The sequence below is a fragment of the Sceloporus occidentalis genome, unplaced genomic scaffold (genome assembly GCF_023333645.1).
Source record: "Sceloporus occidentalis isolate IW3139 unplaced genomic scaffold, rSceOcc1.0.p SCAF_6, whole genome shotgun sequence".
NCBI lineage: Eukaryota > Metazoa > Chordata > Lepidosauria > Squamata > Phrynosomatidae > Sceloporus > Sceloporus occidentalis.
The window spans coordinates 55684576-55710242 of NW_028316986.1; the positions used below are offsets into that span (position 1 = coordinate 55684576).

Sequence of the window (25667 nt, forward strand, 5' to 3'; positions counted from 1 at the left end):
GGGGCACCTGGGAAAATGATTCAGGAAGACTTTGACTGCTTGGTTCAGGATTTAATAAATTTTTATAAATACCCATTATTTGAAAAATTTCATCCATTGGGTGAAGAAATTGACATCATTTTTGATCTGACAACCACTTACACAGATACCTTGCTTTGGAAGAAAGACATCCATAACATTCGCCTAGGACAGCTGTCTTTAAAAGCCCTTCTAGATGAACTAAAGAATCCCTGTATCATAGAGGGAGAAGCTGGCAAAGGGAAAACTACTCTTCTCAAGAAGATTGCTTTACTCTGGGCTAATGGAGATCATCCTTCTTTGACAAAATTCAAGCTTGTTTTCTTTATCAGCTTGAGTGGTGCACGGGGAGGATTGTATGAGACAGTTTGTGAACAACTTCTGACAAAGAAATATAGGATATGCAAAGAAAAATTTATGGAGATTTTAGGTTCACTAAGAGAAAAAGCTCTCTTTCTATTAGATGGGTATGATGAATTCAAGTCTCAGAGGTGCCCAGAAATCGAATCGTTGATAAAGGAAAACTACAAATTCAAAAACACAGTCATTGTGACTACAAGAACTGAGTCAATTAGTAGTCTGAGGCTCTTTGGGTCATTGATTGCTGAGACGGGTGACCTAACTATGGAGAGTGCAAAACAGTTAGTTAGAAATGTGCTGAGAAAAGACAAGTTAGCTGAGGGCCTTTTGTCTCAAATGGAGAAAACAGATTCCACATTCCAGAAATCAGGTTCTCAGATTGACAACCTTATGAAGACCCCTTTGTTTGTGGTTATTGCATGTGCTATCCAAATGGGGGAAACCACTTTTAACCCACATACGCAAACCACTCTGTTCTCTACACTACATGACTTGTTGGTGGGAAAAAACAAGTACAAGACCAGAGAGTTGCGTGATGAACACTTTCGCTTAAGCATAATCCATTGTGGAGATTTAGCTTTAGATGGAGTATTTGAGCAGAAATTTAATTTTCAGCCTGAGGATTTCTCCAGTGTGAAGGAACAAGTCCTGTTAGCTACAGGACTCATGAACAAGTACACAGCTCAGAGATTAAAGCCAGTATATAGATTTTTTCATAAATCTTTCCAGGAATATACAGCAGGTAGGAGACTTTCGAGGCTACTAACATCTCAAAAGAATGAAGAGGTGACCAGAGGGCACAGTTACTTACAAAAAATTAACAGCATCTCAGATGTCATTACTACATACCACAGTTTACTCCTTTATACCTGTGGGTCATCTGCTGAAGCTACTAAGAAGGTTATCGACCACATTGCAATCCTTCCTCAACTGGGAGGTCATTTTATGTTGCCTTCTTCTCCACATGATCTATCATCAGAAATGAGAAATGAAGAGAAGGGTGAAGAGGAAGAAGGATTAATTGCTACTTGGGAAAACTCATTTGTGGAGTGTGCAATTTGCTTCCTTTATGAGAGTATTTCAGAAACGTCTGTGAAGGAGGAGTATGAGGATTTTTTCCATGGTAAAAACCTATACATCAATACTCAGAACATTCCTACATATATCTGTGGGTTTTTTGAACATTTTTCTAATTGTGTGAGTATGCTAGAACTCACCAAATTAGATTTTTCTGGCACCTCTTCTTTGGCAGACGTGGAAGATGAGAAAAAGGAGTTTTCTAAAATGACTCCATGGAAAACAGTAATTCCAGAAAAGGCTGTCTCTTTATTCTTCAACTGGGACCAAAAGCTCAATTCTTTAGAGATTACACTTAAAGATTTCAACAAATTAGGAAAAGGTGATGTTAAGTACCTGGAAAAAATATGCTGCTCTGCCTCAAGTCTCAGGATGCATATCAGCAAAAGCCCTGGACTCACAGGAAAGCTAAGTGAAGTTCTCAACAGCTGTACAAATCTGCAGGACCTTATCATAGAATCAACACCCCTTGCCATAAAAGATGAGCAACAGATAGCAAAAATGATGGGGCTGAAAACCATAAAGTTAAAAGACCTGCAAAATGAAAATCTAGATGGTATGTAGATCAAATTACTTTGACAGATATGTACTAATCCAAAATGCTTGGGACCAGAAGTTTTGGGGATTTTGAAGTTTGTTTTTTGTTTTGTTTTGTTTTTTTTGGATTTTGGAATATTTGTATATTGGATATGGGACCCTTGTCTAAACATGAAATTCATTTATGTTTCATATATACCTTATATACATAGGCTGAAGGTAATTTTACACAATATTTTTAATAATTTTGGATAAGGAACACTCAGTCCGTGGTTCAATTGCAAGTGCTGCCAACTAGGAAGTAGAGGCACCCTTAAGAATATCTGCTCAGAATGGACAGGATATGTCCCTCTTTCTCTTCCATATTCTTCCAGTTGTTTTGAAGAAACACCAACTCGATGTGGGATTATTTATTATTTAAAGGGATTTAAAGTCCTTTTCACACTGCTGCCACTTGAAAAGGCTCCAGTCCCAACTCACATGAGATCAGAATAAATGTATCAGTCCCAGCTCTTACTCTTGCAATCTAAAAAACACAACATAAAAGGGAAGGGGGCAGAAGGAAAACAAGAAGAGGCACATTTTAACTGTACATTAACAACAACAACAAAAAACAAACTAGTTGAATGGAAACAGTTAAGGTAGAGGAGGAATAAAATAGGCATTGTGTTCTAGTTGAGCTGATGAGGTGGTCCTGCTGCCCTGGCCTTTACTGCTGGCTGAAAAAGAGATGCAACTTTGTCATCTGCAAGAATAGCAAAGAGTAATCTTCATGAAGTTAATTTTGAACAATGGTGCTGCAGAATCTAAGTTATCACTTTGCCTCCTTTGCTGCCTCAAAATACTGCTATTGTTCCGTCTGTTCTCCCCTCTCTGTGCAGGGAATACAATCATAGAGCCCTGATAGAAACCCTACCCATTGTCTACTGATGATCTTGTTTCAAAGCAGGGCATACCCTACAACAAAATAGATCATATGTTGTTTAATATTTATTTGTTTTGTCACGTTCGATACCACTTCTTATATCTAATAGTAACTTGGTCATAGTCATCTTAGGCAAGTCACAGCCTCTCAGAATCAGAGAATGGCAATGGCAAACACCTCGGATGAAACTTGTCAAGAAATGATAGGTTCTTCTTAGGGTCACCATGAGTCGAAAACAACTTGAAGACACACAACAACAACAAAACTTGAAGCATTATTTATTCTTATTTTTTAATCTCACCCTTATTCAAGGGATTTCAAGGTGGTACACAGATTAAAGCAGTAAACAATTTAAAATAATTTCAGATTAAAACATTAAAATATTTTAAACAGGATAGAAAAGTAGTAAACAAGACCAGTTGAAACAGCTTTAAAAGCTAGAACAATTAAAAAAACATGTGCATGTATACTCAAAATAAAGTAATCCTCAAAGACTTTAATAAAAAGTTTGTCTTAAATTGGCAATAGAATAAACCAGATCTGGTACCAGTCAAACCTCCAAAACAGGGTGACAAGATGTCCTAACTGCAAAGGAGGACAAGGCACTGCAAAATGTAGAGCATTCAATAAAAGGTAGGACATGACCAAATAAAAGCTTAAAACACTCATAGAAATATCAATGCGTGCTTCTGAGCCATGCTCAAAATGAAGGACATTTTGGAATTCCTCCTGAGCTGGTAAGGAGGCTGGGCTGGGGATGTTGGGGCCAGGAGAGGCCAGTGACGGGCTGGGCCAACAAGCTGTCCCTCGCCACTTGCCGATTCCTGAACCTGAAACCGGCGCAAACATAGTGGGAACCACATTTTTTTCTGAACCAGTTTCAGGGATCGGTTCAGGAAATGAATTTTTCGGTAAGTGGGAACGGGGCCATAGATAGAAGACTAAAATGTAGGACATGCTCTGGAAAAGAAGGAGATCTGCTCACCCTGCTCCAAAAGGAGGATGTTCCATTATTAGTGTGCAAAAGCCAAAAAGGCCCACTCCCATGTCATCCCATATAACAGAAGTGTGTGGATTAACAAAACACACAATGGTTTAAATTAATATTAAAATGCAAACATTAACATTACTATAATTAAATAGTTGAGGGAAATCATTCAAAACTTTTAAAAATGGAGTCTCGGATCTCAAATTGGTAAGCACAGAATTTTAGGAAGGTCTGTTAAAGAGAAGATTCTTTAACAGGTCTATGAAGTACTCCATTAGTACTTGTAGGACTTTATGTGGCAACACATACAGTATTTGATAGTAATTATGAATAGAAAGTGGCAGGGTGGAAAATCTCCTTGATTTGATTTGTCAATGCTGCTGACCCTGCTTGAGGAGAAGTCATATAATTGATGATTCATTGTCAAATTGGCTTGACGTACTTTCCCCTGCTTCGTAGTGATCCACCCACAAAATAAGTAGTCTAACAGCATATTTAGCCACTCACTATCATTGTGGCCAATGAATCCAGACCTGTTAGAGAAATATACTGTAACTTGTCTTTCACTGACAAACTGAATACAAATGGAAGAAGAAAGGAAAGCCAAATCAGTGATAAGATACAGTTTACAGTACATCCATACTGGTACTATTTTTTTTTTTTTTTTTTGCTGTGTGAACTATTGTGTCACTTTGCTGTGTGAACTATTGTGCTTCTTTGCTAGGAGGCCTTCTTGATGGAATATCTCTCCTTGTCAATGTGGAAAAACTTATTTTTGACAACATCACTATCAATGAAGCCACAGCTAAAAAACTAGGTATTTAATTGTTTTATTGAACTATTATGCTATGTTATTATTTATCACTGTTTGTCATAGAAAGGCTGCTCTAATGGCTGCCATTTGACTTGCTTAACTGATACCTATTTGAGTGCTTTTAATGCATAGTTCCTCATCTTTTGTCTTGCTTTTTCTTTTCTGCCCTTCATGAGTTGGTACATGGATATACGTAGTTATTTATAGTGATTTTAAAGTTTACTATAAATAATAAGTTACATATTTGACGGTGTAATCATGCAAGTAATTTTAAATTGCATTTAGATGTGAAGGTCCAGCCTCCCAACAGAAAATTCAAAGATCTTATTTTGTTTCTTTGTTTAGGTCTCTCACAACTCCAAAGTTGCCCTCAACAATAACTGAACAGTAATCAGACAATAGATTGAAACCATAACTATTTTTTCTTGGTCGTTTTGCAGGTGAAGATTTTAAACATTTGAAAAAACTACACTTCCTACAGTTGAGGAATCTTACGGATATTGGGAATGGAATGACATACATAGCAAAGTCAGTATTCTCCTACCTCGTAGATCTAGAAGAAATCCATCTAGTCAACTCCTGCCTTTCTGGGACTGCTGTGGAAATTCTAGGTATTTGTGGTTTTCATGTTGTGGTTTTAAACTTGTTATTCAAACCATCTCCTACCCAGAAATGTTCATTCTCTGAGTGATGTAATAATAACATTAGAACAAGTTATGGTACATCCAGAAATTCCGAAATAAACACAACCCTAAATAGCATTTAATTTAAACACCACATATTTTTTTAAAAAATCTGTGACTCTGCAATGCCTGCATTATCTATCTATTTTTTATGTCTCAATTAGCTCTGTGACAACTGCATTCACTGTGCAACCTTATAGCAGGACAAACTATGAAGAACGAAAGAATGCACAAAAGAATATCAGAGATCTGCAAAGCATGCAGAAAAGGGCAAAAATACCAACACCAACCAACAATCATGTCATCCCATGCTATTTACTATTTTTTCCTCAGCACAATTAGTGCTGAGGAAAAAATTGCAAAAAGTTAGGAGGATAGATGATAGAATTAGAGTGCACCCTTTCTGTTTACAAAGGCTCAATTCTGCCTCCCCACCAAAGATGAGAAAAATGTGTATGCTGAAATTCCTTGATGGTCAGTAGGTGGTGATGTGCACACAGCTGTGTTGGCATGGCCATGTGCACATGCCACCATTGACAGTAATGGAGTGGAGTGATCTGCAGACATGGATGGCTAGTCTGCCAATATGGTGGGTCCACTGTATATAAAACAATGAAGGGTATGGAAGACGTATATAGACCTTTTTCATAATGTTGGAACCTGGGGTCATCCACTGAAGTAGAATGGTGGGCTTTCAAAAGCCTATAGACAATTGGTTGGCTGCTGTGTGAATCGAATGTTGGACTAGATAGGTCCTTGGTCTGATTCAACATAGCTCTTCTTGAATGTCAGTACTTGTAATATATAGATAGATAGATAGATAGATAGAGAGAGAGAGAGAGAGAGAGAGAGAGAGAGAGTGTTTTATTGTGGTGTTATTGATGCACCTTGCCCTTGTATATAGGCATGTAACATAGAAGTTTATTGTACAAAGTGTTTTTATGGCCACTCTGTTCAGCTAGGTGTTTTTTTTTAAGCAGGACTGTAGAAACAAGGACTTTTAATGTTAATGTGCCTCAGTGTCTCTGCAGTAAACAATTCAATCTAGCTTCAGCTGGGAAAGAGTGGGATTCTGTTCTAGCAGATACTATTGCAGCTATGTGTACCAGCCTATAACTGGCAAGCTAAGCAGGAGCTACCTCCATAATCCCTCATTGAAGATGGATGAACAGCAAAACAGAGAGTAAAGGAGAGATCAGATAAGCCTGCTTTACCAGTTCCCCTAAGTATGTTTTAAAAAGCTTACATCATAAGAAAAGTAGAGGCTGGTGAAAGAAAAGGGGAGGGGGGAATCCCTGGAGGCCTTTTGGACAAAGCTTTCAAGTGATTTCTAGAAAGTTCAACATGTTTTTGTTTACTTATACAAGGCTGGTTGTTTAATTTCACATGTTCCTATTGTTAGTTTTGAATAAAAAGTTTGTAGAAGCGTGTTGAACTGATGTTTTTTATGTGGTTCATGAACCTATCCATATTCTTTTCCTATTATTTCTCTCTTTGGTACCAGAGTTTAACAGAAAACTTTGGTACCAGAAGTATTTGGTACCAAAAGGATTGCCCATAACAGATTTACTTTATTAACTGACACCTGCATATCCAAGAAGTAGACTCTGAACATTGTCCTTAATCTTATCATGATATATATCTAAAAAGTAAAATTCAGTCACACCTCCATTATGTGCATTGGGAATACAATGTTGTTAAGGCTTTTCATAGATCCTTTCCTTTAAATTAAGCACTTTCTCATTGCAGACTGAACTTCTCGTGTTGTATCTTACTGAAACCATCCAGGGAATTAACGTAATTTCCCCTTGAATAGCTTCTTGTGAATTACCCTTTCCTTTCTGCAGATCATAGTGGTGATGGTGTATAGTTAAAAGAACATGATGATGTTCCACTCTCGACTATGATTACTGGCTACTGATGAACTGTTTTTAGAAACTAATTGTAAAATCATAGAATCATAGAGTTGGAAGAGACCGCAAGGGCCATCCAGTCCAACCCCCTGCCATGCAGGAAATCTAAATCAAAGCATCCCCGCCAGATGCCTATCCAGCCTCTGCTTTAACACCTCCAAGGAAGAAGACTGTGCATTCCACTGTCGAACAGCCCTTACTATCAGGAGGTTCCTCCTAATGTTGAGGTGGAATCTCTTTTCCTGCAGCTTGCATCCATTGCTCCGGGTCTTGCTCCCTCCTCAATATGACATCCCTTCAAATATTTAAACAGGGTTACATTATCACCTCTTAACCTTCTCTTCTCCAGGCTAAACATCCCCAGCTCCTTAAGTCGTTCCTCATAGGACATGGCTTCCAGGCTCTTCACCATTTTGGTTGCCCTCCTTTGGACACGCTCCAGTTTCTCAATGTCCTTTTTAAATTGTGGTGCCCAGAACTGGACACAGTATCCCAGGTGGGGCCTGACCAGAGCAGAATAGAGTGAGGCTATTGCTTCCCTTGATCTAGACCAGTGGTTCCCAACCTGTGGGTCGGGACCCCTTTGAGGGTCGAATGACCCTTTCATGGGGGTCGCCTAAGGCTATTGGAAAACACCTATTTAATTACAGTTATGAAGTAGCAACGAAAATAATTTCATGGGTTTGGGTCACCACAACATGAGGAACTGTATTAAAGGGTCACGGCATTGGGAAGGTTGGGAACCACTGATCTAGACACTATACTTCTATTGATGCAGCCTAAAATCGCATTGGCCTTGTTAGCTGCCACATCGCTCTGTTGACTCATGTTCAATTTGTGGTCTACCTGGACTCCTAGATCCCTTTCACATGTAGTCTCATTCAGCCAGATGTCACCCATCCTATATCTGTTCATTTCATTTTTCTGCCCTAAGTGCAGTACCTTACATTTCTTTGTGTTGAAATTCATTTTGTTAGCTTTGGCTCAGCTTTCTAATCTATTAAGGTCATTCTGAAGTTTGATCCTGTCCTCTGGGGTATTAGCTCCTCCTCCTAATTTGGTGTCATCTGCAAATTTGATAAGTATACCCCCAATTCTGTCATCCAAGTCATTGATAAAGATGTTGAATAGCACTGGGCCCAGGACAGAACCCTGTGGGACCCCACTGGTCACTTCTCTTCAGGATGAAAAGGAGTCATTATTGAGTACCCTTTGGGTTCGGCCGGTCAACCAGTTACAAATCCATGTAACGGTTATGTTGTCTAGCCCACATGGTTTGCAAGGATGTCATGGGGAATCCTGTCAAAAGCCTTACTGAAATCAAGATATACTATATCCCCTGCATTCCCTTCATCTACCAAACTGGTAATTTTATCAAAAAAAGAGATTAGATTTGTCAGTATTAGTGTTTTATCAATTGTATCTGTATTATTGTATTATTTTATTGATGTAATCCTGCCTCGATCCTTGGGAGAGGCGGGAAATATAAATACATTTTCATTATTATTATTATTATTATTATTCTCATTTAAACAATTTGCATTTAAATAGATAAATAGCACCATTAGAGGACAAGCTCTGTATATGGGGTAGGGGAACTGTGACTGTCTAGAAATTGTGGGATTGCAACTACTATTAGTCCTAGTCTGCATAGGCAGTGGAGAGGGATCATGGGAGCTGCAGTCCAAAACTATTAGGAGAGCTACACATTGTTCATCCCTGTCTCTGTTATTCTAACTAATGGACTGAGGTACAAATTAGACCAAAATGCAGGTCAATTTTGTCTGCAATGTGAAAGTGCTCTAAAATTGACTTGTTCGGCAATGCAGGCATTTATTCCATTTTAAAATGCACATTATATAGACTATTGTTTCCCCTCCCCCCCCCCTTTTTTAGTGCCACTGTTTGAAGTGTGTGTGTGTGTGGTGTGGTGTGTATTGGAAAGAAGCACGCTTTCAGTATTATTAACAAAGAGTCAGTATGGAGTACTGGTTTGAGACATGGATCAGGACTCTAGGTGACCAGGATCCAGTCCCTACTCAGCCATGGAAGGTGGCCTTGGACAAGTCACTCTTTCCTGGCCACAGAGAAAGCAGTGGCAAACCCACTCTGAATAAATCTTGCCAAGAAAATTCCATGATACAATTAATAGATTTGTCTTAGGGTCACTTATGTGTGTTACAGACACGCAAAAAGTACGTACTAGGTACATACTGGGGTTAGGAAAGGGCATCCTTTCTGGACGCCCTAACCCTAGTATGTACCTAGTACGTACAAAATGGTGGCATCCATTCTTTCCAAACGGAGCGGCATGGAAGTGACATCCTGGCACGGCGTGAGGGCGCCTGGGGCGCCCTTTCCATGGCACCGAAAGGAGCTCCGAAACAGAGCTCCTTCCAGGTTTGTGTCGCTGGCGCAGCCTTTACACATCTGCGCTAGCAACACAAAAGAGAAAGGGGCTCAGCAGCCCCTTTCTCTTCATCCCCGCCACTGTCGGGTGTCCTTGGGGCATGAAGCCCCAAGGACACTCCTTTCCAGGCCATGGGGAAGTGGCCTTTTGCTGCTTCCCCGCAGTCTGGAAAGCGGCGGATTGGTGCCTCAGAGGCTGCTGCTGTGGCAGCTGAGGCCCCGATCCAGCGGGGAAAGGGGCGGGTACAGGCCGCCCCAAAAGTGCGGTCTGTAAACTGCCCCTGTCAGAGGTTAAAGGTGCACAACAACAACAATAATAACAACATTTTGGTTGTCAATTTTTAAAACTTTTCTTAGCTTTTTGTTCCAAATGTGTGTGTTGTTTAAATTGGTTTGTTTGGTGTTTTTAAGATTAATAAACATGATTTATCAAAACAACAACAACATTTATAGATACTATAACAGCCTACAAAAAAGATGAAAGGTTAAAAACGTCTGTCAGTGTCTTACTGCTTTGTATAGCTATAAAAACAAGTTTTTTTTCTTGTTTTACAGTCCAGAATATTTGCAGTTTACACAAACTTCATGCACTCAATTTATCTGATAATTTTCTGGGAAACGATGGAAAAGAAGCTCTTTGCAAACTGGGTAAGAAAGAAAATTTGCTTCCAAATGAAGATTAAGATTCCTTGTAATATTTACTCATGAGAAAGCTGGAGGATGCTTTGAACAACATTGTAATGTGTTAGAACACTTTAGTGAGGATTAAATTTTAACTGATTGAATTTTCATGAAAGATTAGCTTGAGTATGTCATCTATATAATTTTATGTGTTACTTTTTGAAAAAGACATATTTAAATTGATTTACAGAGTCAAAACAAGATATTAGCATTAAATGTTCTGCACTGAGCAATGACATTGTTTACTTTCCCCCTAAAGTGGGAAATTTGTAGCCCTCTAGATGTTGAACTGCAGTGTCTCTTTTTTTATCATTGCTATTCTGGCAAAATCAGATGCAGGCCTGGCTTTGGGATGGAGACACTTTGGTCCCTCGGTGGATGATCTATGCAGGGAACTAGACAAGGGAGTGTGTTCCTGTTGATCTTCTTAGTGGCTTTCAGTACCACCAACCATGGTATCCTTCTGGCTCATCTTTCTCGGATGGCGCGGTTGGCTTTTCTGAGGGCATGGTTCTTTCCCCCATGCTGTTTAATATTTACATGAAACCTCTGGAAGATGTCATCCAGAGTTTTGGGGTTCAGTGTCATCAGTATGCTGAAGGTGCACAACTTTCCTTCCCACCTGATTCCAAGGAAGCTGTTTCTGGATAGGACACAGGTGCTCCTGATTAGTTTGAAGGCAGATCAAGCGATAGGGATTCAGCCTGTGTTGGCTGGAGTTACACACCCCATAAAATTTCAAGTTTGCAGCTTGGGTGTGCTTCTAGACTTGAATTTGAGTCTGGATGCCCAGCTTTTGGCTGTGACCTGGAGTGCATGTGCACAGTTAGACTTACATAGCTTGGGTCCAGATACCTGAAAGATAGAATCTCCTTATATCAGCTTGTGTGAGGTCTGAGTTCTGCAGGGCAGGGCTTCATCTCACTAGTTGGTGAGAGAGAGCCTCCTCTGTGGTTGCTCTCAGGCTGTGGAACTCCCTTCTACAGGAGGTCCAGTTGGCCCTTTCTCTGGTCTTTTTCTGCTGGCAAGTGAATACATTTTTATATAGGCAGGTGTTTGAATTTTAATTATGGAGCTATAATGTGTATGTATCATTTTAGTTGTCTTTGTGTTTTTAATAATATTGATATATAATTTCTTTTTAACTTTTGTAGGTTAACAAATTAGCTGGATTTTAAAAACATTATTGTAAGCTGCCTTGAATCCCATTCTGGGAGAAAGGCAGGATATAATTTCAACAAATAAATACATATATGCATGGATAACACACCCATGAAAGACCCTCCTGTCACAGGACTTTTATTGCCATAAAGAGGCAAGGAACAGGAACAAATCATTTTTGGGATTTCCCTGTGAATGATTTGTTGCTATCAATTGACTCTTTATTGTCTCTTTAATAGTGATGTTGTGTGAAAATCTTAAATTCAATATCACGTTTTGTATGCGAAAACCATTTGTTTAAACCCTGATTTTGCCCTATTACTCCCGTATGATAAAGGGGCTGTGCAGACCGGCAGTTTGGGCCGGCTTGGGGGTGGAGTTTGGGAATAGTGTCTACACAACGTATGTTCCTGTTCCGTTCCCAGGGTGGTGTGATGCTGTGCGCTGCACTGCACAATGCATGACATCACAGCGCTCCTCCGGCACTGTGTACATATGACACAGCGCCGAAGGAGCATTGCCAAGCCGCAAAAAATGCAGCTATACATCCTTATAAGGCACAAAAAGGAGCCGGATTTTGTGGCTCCTTTTTGCCCCTTGCAAGGCCAGATTGAGGCTGCAGCGTGTGGTTGCCGCAGCCCCGATCTGAATGTAACAGAGGCAACTCCAGGCCACCCCTTCAGAGCTATGTGAACAGCCCAAAAGTCCACAGTAAGTTTAGGGCCAAAGGCCTGCCTAAATAAAAAAGGTTGTTGACTACTGGTGGAAAAAGAGCAGACAGGAGGCCAAAATTTGGAAGTAGCCACCGAGAAAGCTCTCTCCCATGTCCCCACTTAATGTACCTGTGATGGTGGCGGGATGGAGAAAAAGCTTTCTCTCAAAGATGTTAAAAGTTGCATAAGAAGTTAAAAGTTGGAAATACTTCATGAAAACACTAGGAAAACACTGAAATATTAAAATAATACCAAACCATGGCTTCTCTTGAATGCCCAGAGCAAAAGTCAAATAATAATTCTGTAACTTATTTACTCTGAATTTTGAAGGCATTATAATTCAGCTGTTTTAGTATGATTAGTTAGCACCTGTTTGGCACTGTTTTTCAGTTGACACATTAAACATCCTACCAAAGATGAAAGTGATGATGTTCCCCTCTGTGGATGAAGTGACTGTTTGCCTCATTAAGCTAGTACAGCTAGAACATATGCCACAGCTAGCAAAACTTGGGCTGAAGAAATGGGCCATCACAGACTCTGAGGCTGGAGTTCTGGGTAAGTATAAAGTCCAGTAAAAGAAGAGACATAAGAAAGGCAATACTTACAGAATCTAATGGAATAACATACTAAGTCAGGGCAATTATTCTGATCCAGAAAGCTATGCCTGCATTGCTGACTGGCTGCTGCTGTTTGGATGTATAGCTATCTCTATGAAATAAAATACAGAGTTCTGCATACCTTACTAGCGTGCAAGATGTGTTTTAGCACATATGTTCTCTAACTTTGTTAGTTCTCTAACTACATATGTGCTAAAACAGAGCAAGAGTGGCAAGTTCTGGAGTTCCAGGACCAATTTTCCAAACTCAAGGCTTCTTGTTATTGTTATTGTGTGCCTTCAAGTTGTTTCTCATTTATGCCAGTACTAAGGTGAACACGTCAGTCCAAAAATACTTTTTAAAAGAGTAAAATCTCAACTGTAAGTGATTGTAAGCTACTTCTGCTTTGAACTTCTGGGGCCAGAAGAGTAAAGCAAGGTCAAGGAAGATGTTTTGCCTTACTTAGCTTATGGGAAAATGTCCACTCCTTGAGGCCTCCATGTGAGTTTTTCCTGGAACATTGTTCAGATGTAAATTCATTTGGAGTGTGTGTGTGAAGACTTTATAGACCCTACAAGCCTCACTTTGCTCTCCTCTGTTGCAGAATGTCTTACCGAAATTTATTTTCATTGGTGTATTCCAATTGTTTGACTATATTGCTAAAGGCAATGTACAATAGTGATCCTTAAAAATATAATAAAAATAATACACAATGAAATCAATGGCAACAGGATTCATAATCATACCCAATGCTAAAATGCCAGAGAAAATAGATCCCCTCCCTCTGAAAACTGAGTAATTGATTTCATAGGTTTTCCTGGGAGGACTGGTGCATAGAGATGCTACCACCACTCATAAAGTCTTGTTCCAAACTGTAAAATACTCCATCAAGAATTCAAATGGTCATAACTGGGGCAAAGGCTTTCCCATCATTCTCAGGGCTAACAGGAAGCTCATAGGAAAGATATTTGGAGAAAAAGCTATGTTATTAAAATATTACATTTCATGAATATTTTTACAGAGTATAACTTCTGATTTTCCTTCTTCTTGAAAGTGAATTTTATTGTGTGCCATGTTCTATTCTACTGCACACAGTTAAGCTAGTCTATTACATGTTGTCGTAAACACTTATTTTTCCCCTTAACTTGGGAAATTTAAGAAGTGTCTGAAAGACTTTTGTATTTAGTCAGGCTTTAAACAACAAGCTGTCTACTAAGGATGGGGATTTTCTGTTTTTTTCTATTTGATCTGCTTTGAAATCATGTTTAGTATGGTTGTTAGTTCAGTTGTTCAGTTGTGTTGTAATGTTGTAACTTAACTGTGTTTTGATATGTTATATCTGGCTTTAATAGACAGACAGACAGAGTGTGCATGTGTGTATGCGCGTGCATGTGCATGTGTGTGTGCGCGTGCATGTGCACGTGCGCCACCTTAGGACACAGCATTGGTAGAAAGGGATATAAAGAAGAAAATAATATGAAAATATGCCTTAAAATATTTCTTTAGGTACACTTCTTACAAATACATCCTTGAGAGATCTCCAGCATCTGGACTTGACGGATAACTGCATGACGAGTCATGGGTGGATTACCATCCTAGGACCCTTATCAAATCTCAAGAAGCTGAAAATTCTGGATTTCAGACAACAGCAAGGCTTTTTGCCATCTTCCCAGTTAGTTTTGGCAATGGCCCGATTGATAATACAGTTGGTTTGTTTACAAGGCATTTATTTACTTGGCTGGCAGTTTGATGCCCATGATCTCGGAGAAATTAACAAAGCCAAGCAAAGTCATAGAAATGAGCTGCAATTAATCATTTCTTAAACAAGGCCAGTTCTGGGCACAAGGTTTCTTCCATTGCTAAATCCACATTAACCCCCAAGTAGTTTTCTAGACAGAGCAAATGTGTCAGGAGATTGTAATGTTGCTTTTTTAATCCAAACAACTTTTCTGTCATCGCAGGCTCTTTTGTGGCAAGTCCTGCCAAAGCTACAATATGTTATTGCCACTCTCACCTTTGTTTCTTTTTAATTCCAAGAGATATCAGAACAAAAAGTAATTCCTTCTCTTCTCCAGTAATCTTTCATTTTTTAAAAGCATTGTAGCTATAATACAACAGTGAAATGGCATGTTTGCACTATAATTCTATATTGTGTGTGTTGTGAAGGCAATGGCAAACCTTCCCTGAACAAATCTTGCCAAGAAACCCCATAATAAGGTTGCCATAAATTGGATTTGACTTGAAGGCACACAACACACACAATATAGAATTATAGTGCAAAAATGCCATTTCACTGTTATTTCGGTTATCTTATCCCCACCCCTTCATTCAGTCAGATCCCTTACTTAAAGTTAAGCTTGTACAAACTTCCCTTCTAGTCTTACTAGCATTTCTTCTAAATCACTTGATCTTCCTAAAACAATGACCATTATCTCCTTGTTATTTCTATTTTTAAAAAAAATTAGTGACTCTCTGCTTTGTTATTGCCCTATATACATTTATATTTATCTGGAACCCTGCATACATCCTAAATTCTTTTAACATTTCTAGTAATTTTTCCATTCCATGTGGAGGGTTTACCAAAAATAATACTAAATTGTATGCAAATGTTTTTAACTTATATCTCTGACCTTTCATAGCAACTTTCTGAACTATGTCAATGGAAGCTGAAATTCTTCTGGCTTAGTTTGTGACAATAAAATAATTAAGCTAAAATGTGCTGATATTTTTGATTCCACACTTTTGTTTCTCCACCACTGGAATGCAACTCCAGGAGTGCGGCAGTAGAGTGGAAATGAAGTCATTGCACCCATATAAGAATAAAGGTAAAGGTAAAGGTTTCCCCTTTGACACGATTGTCTAATTGTGTCCGATTGTAGAGGGGGCAGTGTTCATCTGTGTTACTAAGTCGAGGGATCCAGCGTTGTCAAAAATGACTCCTTGGTCATGTGGCCAGCATGACTAAATGCCAAAGCACACGGAACACTGTAACCTTCCCACCAAAGTGTTACCTATTTATATACTTGTACTTTTACATGCTTTCAAATTGCTAGGTTAGCAGAAGCTGGGACTAGTAGCAGGAGCTCACTCTGCCTTGGGTCTTGAACTGCCGATCTGCTGACTTTGCAATCATCAGAGTTAGCAACTTAACTGCTAAGCCACCGCACCCCTTTATCAGAATACCATCCTCTAATTATAATATAATATAATATAATATAATATAATATAATATAAATATAATATAAAGCCTACAAATCTCCTACTTATTTTAACTCTTATTTTATACTATTGTTTTAATGTCTTTCTGGTTTAATCTCCTTTTAGTATTACTATATTTTTATATTGGGAGAAGGATAGAGTTTTTTTAGAATTTTTAACTGTATCTTGTTTATTGTTGTAATCCGCTTGGATTCGAGTGATTAAGTGGAATAATAATAATAATAATAATAATAATAATAAATTTCTATCACTGCAGGAACTCAAAACTTCACTTGAGCATTTGGAAAAACAGTTTAAGCCTCCAAAGAAAAGAGGGAAGGAAAATAAGAGTTCTAGGTGTGAATGATTTTTAGTGTCTCACTCTGCAATACTAGTAATGTGGGGACTGAAGGAAAATTTCAGTGGAGGTAGAATTCTAACTGGAAGAGTAATACCCTCATTTCCTACCCCATAGATATACCTGTGCATTGCACTCTGCACACATAGCCAAGTCTCCTAGGAAAACATGATTTCAAAATTAGCTTCAGATATTGATCTTTCACCCTCCTTTCTGTCAGTTATAATGTTCTGCCCTTGACTGGAGATAATCAGCTTTGGGGTTCGTTTTAGTTGGACTATTTCCCACAAGTGTAATAAAAGTGTTCTTAATGCTGCTTAGAAGCTTGTTAAGGCGATTAGAAGAAGGATTCCAATGGCCGTACTAGATGGCTATCCGATAAACATCTACTAAGCTCCTTTTTAAGAGAAAGGGGATTGTTGGAAAAGCTACTCTTTTAGTATTGTATAAATCCCAAACAGTAGCAATTGTTACCTTACAGGAGCTTATGGATATTACTCAGCTCTTTGCTAATTAAAATTCTTAAAGAGGAAAAGTCAGTTCACCCTGGCTTTGACCTGCCTCATATGGTTGCTGCAGTTTCATTGATTTAGTCCAGGCTTGGAATGTGTAAATTGTGTGCTGCTGACCACCTTCTCTATTTCTTGGGTGAACAAATGACATGCAATAAGAACATTAGCTGTCTTCATATTTTAACCAAATAACATGTAAATCAGAGACTGGAAAATTTATTGGAACTGCATACACACTGGCTGAAAGATTCTGGAAGTTTTAGTTTTAAAAATGTAGCTGATTAAAACATAATGGTATTATCAACTCTAGTATCAGAGAAGTATGCCTCTGTATATCAATTACTGCCTGTGATGGTGAGACAGAGGATGCAACTGGTGGGCTTTTAATAGTCAACTGATTGGCCACTAGGCAGTTTATCGCACTCACTTTTGCCCCCGATCTGGGCAGGGGACATGCATGACTGAGTGAAAATGCATTTTATCGCACACTATACTGTCCTCAAGGCATCCCCATGCCATCATCCGACCCTAATCTATCCCTGAGCTGGGCTCGGGTGTGTGAATTTTGAAAGACGGAAGCTTTCCGGACGAGCAAAATCATGTGGCTGAGCCTGGCTCAGGGATGGGTTAGGGATGGATGGTGGCATGGGGAAGCCTTGAGGACAGTATAGCATGTGATAAAATGCGTTTTCACTTGGTCATGTGCATGCCCTGATCGTGACCAGATTGGGAGCAAAAATTAATGTGATAAACTCCTAAATCATAGAAGTCATCTATGAGTATTTGTCTTATTACTGTTTGGGCTCAATGAACATGTATTGCATAGGGGAATAACTTCTAAATTTTCTGGGGGCAGCAAAGGCTTTAGACTACCCAACAGTGTGCACAAAACCATTACAGACCTATTCATGTGTAACTTGAGTAAAACATGGCTTAAATGGCTGTCTGGATGCATTTTTCCTTTCCTCTAATGTAGCATAGTTAAGTGTATGAGCTGAGAACCAGGAACTCCTTCCTTTAAATCTTAGGCCTGTTACAGACTGCCAAAATAAAGCTGCTTCGGGTCTCTTTGGAGGTATGCTATTTAAATGATGTATGGGTCCTAAGAGTCCGGAGGTTACGCCAAAGCCACACTCCATTTCTAAGCCTTGGAGTGCAGCTTTGGTGCAGCTTCCAGATTCTTAGGATGCATGCATCATTTAAACAGCATACCTCCAAAGAGACCCGAAGCAGCTTTATTTTGGCAGTCTGTAACAGGCCTTAAATTCCCTGTAGATCTTAGAGTTCTTCCAGGTTCATTAATGGAAATATGGTCTTTATGATAGATTGAACCCAAGCTGTATAGGGCATGACCATCACTCTGAATTGTGCCCAGAAACAAATTGATAGCCAGTGAAGCTGTTTCACCATTATGGCCCAGAACAGATGGGCAGAATGTGCTGTGCTGGCACTGATACTCGGGTTAGGGACCGTGCACCAACTGTACGGTTCCTAACCCTAGCATGGCGCGGCAGCAGAGTAATGACGTTGTCCCATCCCCATACAGGTGCCACCATTTTGACGTAAGTGATGTGCAGCATCTGCACGTCACCATGTGTTGCTTACATCGCGAGTGTGCAAGGGGAATGCTCATGACGTCACTCCAGCACCGCAAATAGAACCCAGAAACACCGGGTTCTTTTTATTTCAGAGGGACAGTGCACGGTTTGGGGCTGCACCATGCCTCCGGAGTTAAAATGGGCGAATGCAGATCACTGTTTTGCGGCGGTCTGCACTGCCGCTATAATTCTCAGCAAGAGCACTCTAGTGCCTCATCAAACTACAGACTTAAGGATTCCATAGGATGCTGCCATAGCAGTTAAAGTGAAGTCTAAACACTATAATTATGTAGTGTTAATGTGCCCCAGGTCCTTATAAAACTGTTAGCATGAAGCAAAGAGAGTGTTAAAAAAATTCTTCTGAAAAACAATCTTTCATCTGATATTGATGTAATAAAAAGCAAGACACCTGTGACTGCATGCACACAGACACAATCAAGTTCCTGGTAGAATTCTCTGTTAAAGTCTATTTAGCATCATTTTTACAGTGTCCTAGTTTTTTACACTGTTGCATTCAGTATTTATTTGTTTTTTTTTAAATAAGTGGGGTTTTTTTGTTATTTTATATACTTGTGACAATTTCTTCCCATAAGCAGCTTCAGCAAATATCAATTTCAAAATCAGGAAATGAATAATAAAAACTAATGTAAAAATAGATCAAGGGAACAGTTTAATGTAACTTTTATCAAGTTATTGACCACCAGGTGTCAGTATTTCTCCATCCCTACTATTTTAGGAAACTGGAAAGTAAGATAATTAGGTAATCCAGCTGCTTTGTAATTTAGAATTAGAACTCAAATTTACAGTGTGTTCAAATATGTTAAAATCAACAAGCATCAAGGGACAGTATTTCTGCCCACAATGCATCATTTAGTTTTTAGAAATAGTTCCCACAAAATATGATCAATTAATGACTTTTAGATGATGATGACAGATTAAATTCTTCAAACACTTTAGGGCAGATGAGAAGAAAAAGTAAAAAATGACTGAAACAGATTCAGAACTCTGAATGCAACTGTTCAAGATAACATATGCAAAGGGACATATGCTTGGCCCCTTTCTCCCTTGCATAGCTGGGCGCAGCCGTCTGAAGGCTGCGCCCAGCGACACAAACCAGGAAGGAGCTCTGTTTCAGAGCTCCTTCCTGCTCCGCGGAAAGGGTGCATTAGGCGCCCTTGCGTGGAGCAATGGCATCACATCCGTGCCGCCTTGTTTGGAGGCGGTGCGTTCATGACGCCATCATGGCGGCGGCCATGTGGAATGGCCGCTGCCATTTTGTGCACACAGAGCGCTTACTAGGGTTAGGGGGGTGCGGAAGCACCGCCCATTCCTAACCCTAGTACGTGCTCCGCGTGTACTTTAATGGCGGTCTGTAACCCGCCATAGTGATCTTGTCAGTGATCTTGCCTCTGCTTAAAAGCCTCCAAAGAAGAAAAATCCACCAAACTCTGAGGCAGCATATTCCATTGTCAAACAGATCATATTCTCAGGAAGTTATTCTTAATGTTTAGATGGAATCTCCTTTTTTGTAGCATGAATCTGTTGCTCTATGCGCGATCTCCATCCTCAATATGAAAACCCATTATATACATATTGTTCCATCCTTTTAAATATAACATGGCTCTCATGTCATCTCTTAACATTTTCTTCCCCAAGCTAAACATACTCAGCTCCCCAAGCAGCTCCTATTGAGCATGGTTGCCAGACCTTTCACCATTTTAATCACCCTCCTCTGGATACACTCCAGCTTGTCAACATCCTTCTTGTCTTGGTTCTTAGTCACAATGTCTGTTTTCAGCTTTCAGGCTCAGAGTCTTTATATGTATGAAACTGTCTTGAACCAGCCTCAAATTCCACCAGTTGGAGGCAGGTGCAAAATGGAGTTGTTGTTTTAGAAAAAAGGTGAACATACACTTAAAATTAAAGACTAAGGCCTGGTACAGATTAGAAGAAAGGGGCAACCAGAGGCCGTCATTTTCTCCTCTGGATCGTTGCTGTGGCAACCGCATGGCTGCAACACCAATCCGCTGCAAAAAGGAGCTCCTTCCTGTGACACCACCAAGGCACCATTTGCGTCCTGGGGCATTGCGGTGATGTGTCTTATGTGCCGTGCCATTTGAAAGTGTTGCACAAGACACGTCATTGGTGTCTAAACACGCGTGCACCAAAATGGCGGCACCCATACGTACTAGGGTTCGGGAGTGTGCGATTGTTGCACACTCCCAAACCCTAGAATCAGTGGTGCCATGCCACTTTTGGCCTATTTATACTGGGCCAATGTCAAATAGAATAACCCAGAATTTTGTACCCAACACTAAAGCTAGGTTCACGCACAGTCCTGTCAAAGACAAATCCAATTCTGTCCTCTCATCCCAAGCTGTCTTTCTTTGAGAAGTCCAGGTTGTTAGAAAGTGCAAGTGGGAGTAGTTTTTACTGTTAAACATTTGGCTGACAGGCATTCTTGATGATCTACTGCAAAACATTCAGAGACATCAATATAGATATTTATATCCTAGTCTATCTTTTTCCCATCCTTGTAAAATGGCACTGAGTGTAAGGGTGACCCAAGTATGTTTTCAGTTCTGAAGTAGCCCAGCATTTTTTGCTGGAGCCTTTTGATCCAGCAGCACATTTATTATAGTCTTTTGACCTTGAGCTTTAGGGAAAGTGGGATAGAAATACATTAAATAACACTTTTTGCATTTTATGAAGTTGACTGTGATCACTAAATCTTTTATAGTAATAAATTTGTTCATTCCTAAGGTGGCACATGAGAGAGTCAATGTGGTGCAATGGTTTGTTGGACTAAGACTCTTGGAGACCAAGGTTCAAATCTCTGCTCAGCCATGCAAACCCACTAGGTGACCTTGGGTAAGTCACATTCTTTCAGCTTTAGAGAAAGGCAATAATAGCAAGTTTTCTCGGAATAAATCTTGTCATAAAAAACATGATAGGATTGCTACAAGTTGGAGTCATCTTGGACGCAAATAAGAACACCAACAAGGTGCCACAAGGTCTTCTTTAAATTTGCTACAGCATTTTCCCTCTGTACTGCCACAACAAACTACAGAGCTCAGGATACAATAGCACTGAGCCATGGCAGTTAAAGTAGTGTCAAACTGCATTAATTCTGCAGTGTGGCAGCAGTCTAACTGCTTCTGCTGGCAGAACTATAACATTTTTTAAAATGGAACTTTTCTAGATATAGTCTTGCTCGGTTTGAGGATTGCAAGGAAACTATTACATTCTAGTAACAAATAACCTGAAACTGAATTGAAAACATTGCGGTGATTTTTTCATTTAACTACATATAGAACTATATATACCTTTCTATTAAATTGCTATAGCAACACTCAAACAATAGTAATGATGGAAAATGGAAACTAGGGACTTTATCACAAGAGGAAAAATTGGGGATTTAAAAAGGCATTTTCCTGGGACATTTGCGCAATCACGGCAAAGATTTTCCCATACGTCGCACTTAGAGAGGACTTATCCCAGGAAGAACCAGGAATGCTCCAGCAACAAATCATTCACAAGATTTCCCTGTGAGTGATTTGTTGCTGGAGCATTCCTGACTCTTCCTGGGATAAGTCCTCTTTAATCGTGATGTTGTGGGAAAAATTTTGCTGTGATCGTGCAAATGTCCTGGAAAAAATTCCTTTTTACACCCCGAATTTCCCCCATGTAAGGTGTTAACAATAACAAACCACTAAGGTGTTAACAATAACAAACAATTTCATAACCTAAAAATCTATTTTAAAAATACCATGTAGAATAAATATCTAGACATTCACAATACAACCATCAGATGAAAAGATACTGAATCAGTGTGGAAAGTTCCATATGTAGTTAGATGAAAAAATATTTTGTGAATAGAATGCAATACAATCTCCTTGTTATTAACATTATTATTATTTGTGTTATATTGAAATGATAGTGTTATCATTTCATAACCCCTAGTCTAACACTTGCTAGTGATTAGTTAAGTGGATTCTGGTGTTTTCTCTTTTTTGAAAATAGTCAAGTGCAATAGAGCAAGTGAATAATAATAATAATAATTTTGTATTTTAAAAGGTGTTGCTTTGGTTCTTGGTGTGTAATTGGTCACTTTTTTTTGTATACCTCTTTGAGATTTCTTTTTAGATCTGGGAGAAGGGGAGGTATGAACTGAATCCACACATCCTGCACCCCCATAGGAATGCTCCTGGTAGTAGATTATGGTCAATTAGGACATAACTTGTTGGTTATGAGGAAAAAACATTTTGTGGAAAAAGCATCTTTATACAGTACTACATTTTCCACACTGGTGGTGGTGGCAGAAATAGCTGTGTGAATTATGACTGGTTTTGTCTAGATAATAGCATGCAGCAATGACAGTTTTTAAAAACCCTTCATCTACTTGGCCTTCAGCACTTTGGTATCTGAAGCCTCCTAGCCAAACCCTGAAATGCTTTCCTATTGCCCTGGGTTGTATGAAGGTGCACACAGATGTAACTTGACCCCACCTACTGGATGGAATCTTCTTTTCTCCTACAGTGTCCTCAGTTCATCAGCCCATCATCATTTTCCTGAAAGGTCTTAAAATAAGCTTAGGCCAGAAGAACTAGGGAGTCCTAAAAGGCCTCTCACTCTCCTACCATTGGGTCCCATGCTACTCTCTTTGAGCCAACCTAGGTAGCTTTACTTAAGCATGGCCAGTGACAGGAAAATAAGTGTCAGCTTAGTGAAAATATACCTTGTCTCTGATTATTGGGATTATAAAGCTGCAACACTGTGCCTGCACAGTGTTGTTGTTGTTGTTGCTGTTATTGTCATTGTGTGCCTTCAAATAGTTTCTGACTTAAGATGAACCTTGGCAAGAATTGTTCAGAGGGGGTTTGCCTTTAACCTCTTCTATGGCAGAGAGAGTGTGACCTGCCCAAAGTCACGAAAGAGGTTTCCATAGCTGAGCAGGGACCAAACCCTGTTCTCCAGAGTCATAGTCTAACACTCAAACCACTACACTACATAGTAGAAACCGGAGAGGACTCCTGTACCTTTCATGGGTATGTGGAAGAGGGGATTTCAGCAGGTGCTGCTTGTTAATTGTTTGTGTAATAAGTGACACCCTCTGAAATTCCCTCTTCCACACAACCATGAAAGGTACAGGAGCTGTCGCCAGTTTTCAACCTCACAGCCCTAGGCCCCTAAATCTTCACTTGAGCAAAATACAATACTATTGTAGAAGATGCATTATACCACTTTCTTTTTTTTTATACATTGTGCTCTTCCTATGTGCGCCCTGGCAGATGTGACATTTCTATTGACACACTGTAGCACTTACATATCATCTCATGGCCTTCAGGCTATAAGACAAAGTGACATGCCATGTGAAGAAAATCTTTCTGACATCTGTGTCTAGCTACCATTGTCTGAAGATTTCAATTCACCCTAGAGTCATAAACTACTGTTTTCTTAGGCCATTCACGTCCACATCACAATAACTGTGAGTGATGCCATATGCAACTGGGGGTAACTACTGAACATGTAATATATTTTTGATAAGAAAACATTTTAAAAATCCAGAAACACTAGATTTCAAGATTTCTAAAATCTAATACAATTAATTAACAGAAAGACATTCAAAACACTTTTGTACTTTGGAGGTTGGGTAACCAGAAAATTCCCTCATTTATTGGGGGTTATCATGAAAGCTGTGGGTGGGTAGGTGGGAATAATGGCTTATAGCTTGTGAAAATGCGTCTTCTAAGAGTTGAGGACTACACCTTTTTATTCACATGCTTTTAATTGTCAGCTTTTACTGTTATAATTTGTTCAGTTGTATTTTAATCTTAAACCATTTTGTAGAGGGTTTTCCTGTACCTTTTAAATTAATCTTGTTATAAATCACCTTGCCAGACAGACAGGATAAAAACAAAACAAAACCAAATCTATAATAAAAGAGCACTGAAATTTCCCTGAGTTTATTGTTTGTTGTTTTTCATGGGCATTGGCTCTAATTCTTTGTGGAATAAATTGGTCATGAATTTCTGGGCAGCAATACCAATAGGTGAGCAAAATGACTAATTTTCTCCAACAAAGGCCTGGTACAAACGGGGCTTTAGAGACACCCTTATTACGTGCTAGGGTTGCCAGGGGCAGAGTGACTGCATGCCCTGCGACCCTAGCATGTGGCCAGGGCATCACCACTGTGCAGCGCCGTACAGACAGCGCATGTAGCAATGACGCTGCAGCTGCGCCGTATCCAAACAGCATAGCGCAGCTGTGACATCATTGCACCATCTCCGGCACTTTGCAGCAGCACAGCTACTCTGCAAAAAGAAGCCGCTTCTATGTGCTCCTTTTTTGCTGTGCAGTGGTACAGCGCAATATGGTTGCTGTGGTACCGCTGCGCAGCAACGAGAGGCGGCTCCTGGCCGCCTTTTCCTGGTGCTGTGTACCAAAAGTACCTGTATAATCCTTATTGGTTTTAGTGGTGCATACAACTGAAGCTCTCTAGCGTTTAGATGACTTGTGGTCTACAAACCTCTCTTTTACTGCAAATGCACTCTTACATTGGTTGTGTTGTTCTTTCTTATCTCTTCAGAACTGACTTGTGACTTGTGTGTTCAGAGCAATTAAACCCCATTGCAGCTTCTGTCAGTCTAGTATATCAGATTAGTCCACATGGACAGAGAGCACACTTTTAACACTTTTCAATGCTATTGTGCCTTTATACTAATCTATGGCTCAAGACACACCGGCCAAAAGTGGTGTGCCGGTGCCAAAACTAGGATTCTAGAGTGTGCGGCAACTGCATGCTCCAGAACCCTAGTCTGTATGCAGCATCTGCACATTGCCAATGGAGCACTCGTGATGTATGCAACGTGCCATGAAAAGAACCCGGAAGAACCAGGTTCTTTTTACTATGGAGGGATGCCGCACGGTTTGGCGGCTGCAGTGTCCCTCCATAGTTAAAACGGGTGACTGCAGCCCGCCGTTTTGGGACAGTCTGCTGCTCCTTTGTGTCCCTGTTAGTTCTTCCCATTTTGTTCCTGTTGTTCCTTCATCACAGAATTCACGAATAGTTTCCTCTTAAATAGTCTCCCTGTGAATTGCCCCATGTCACTATCTGGTGTTGTAT

General features: G+C 39.7%; 1 protein-coding gene across 1 annotated transcript; it reads left to right on the forward strand.

Annotated features, from left to right (window-relative positions):
- The first annotated feature begins 3 nt into the window (after positions 1–3).
- On the forward strand, positions 4–15377 carry NLRC4 (NLR family CARD domain containing 4). Its single transcript, XM_089528378.1, has 6 exons — positions 4–2011; positions 4630–4722; positions 5160–5330; positions 10280–10372; positions 12670–12834; positions 14382–15377. The coding sequence occupies exons 1-6, from the start codon at positions 16–18 to the stop codon at positions 14696–14698; spliced, it is 2835 nt and encodes a 944-aa protein (XP_089384504.1). The 5' UTR covers positions 4–15; the 3' UTR covers positions 14699–15377.
- Positions 15378–25667: the final 10290 nt, after the last annotated feature.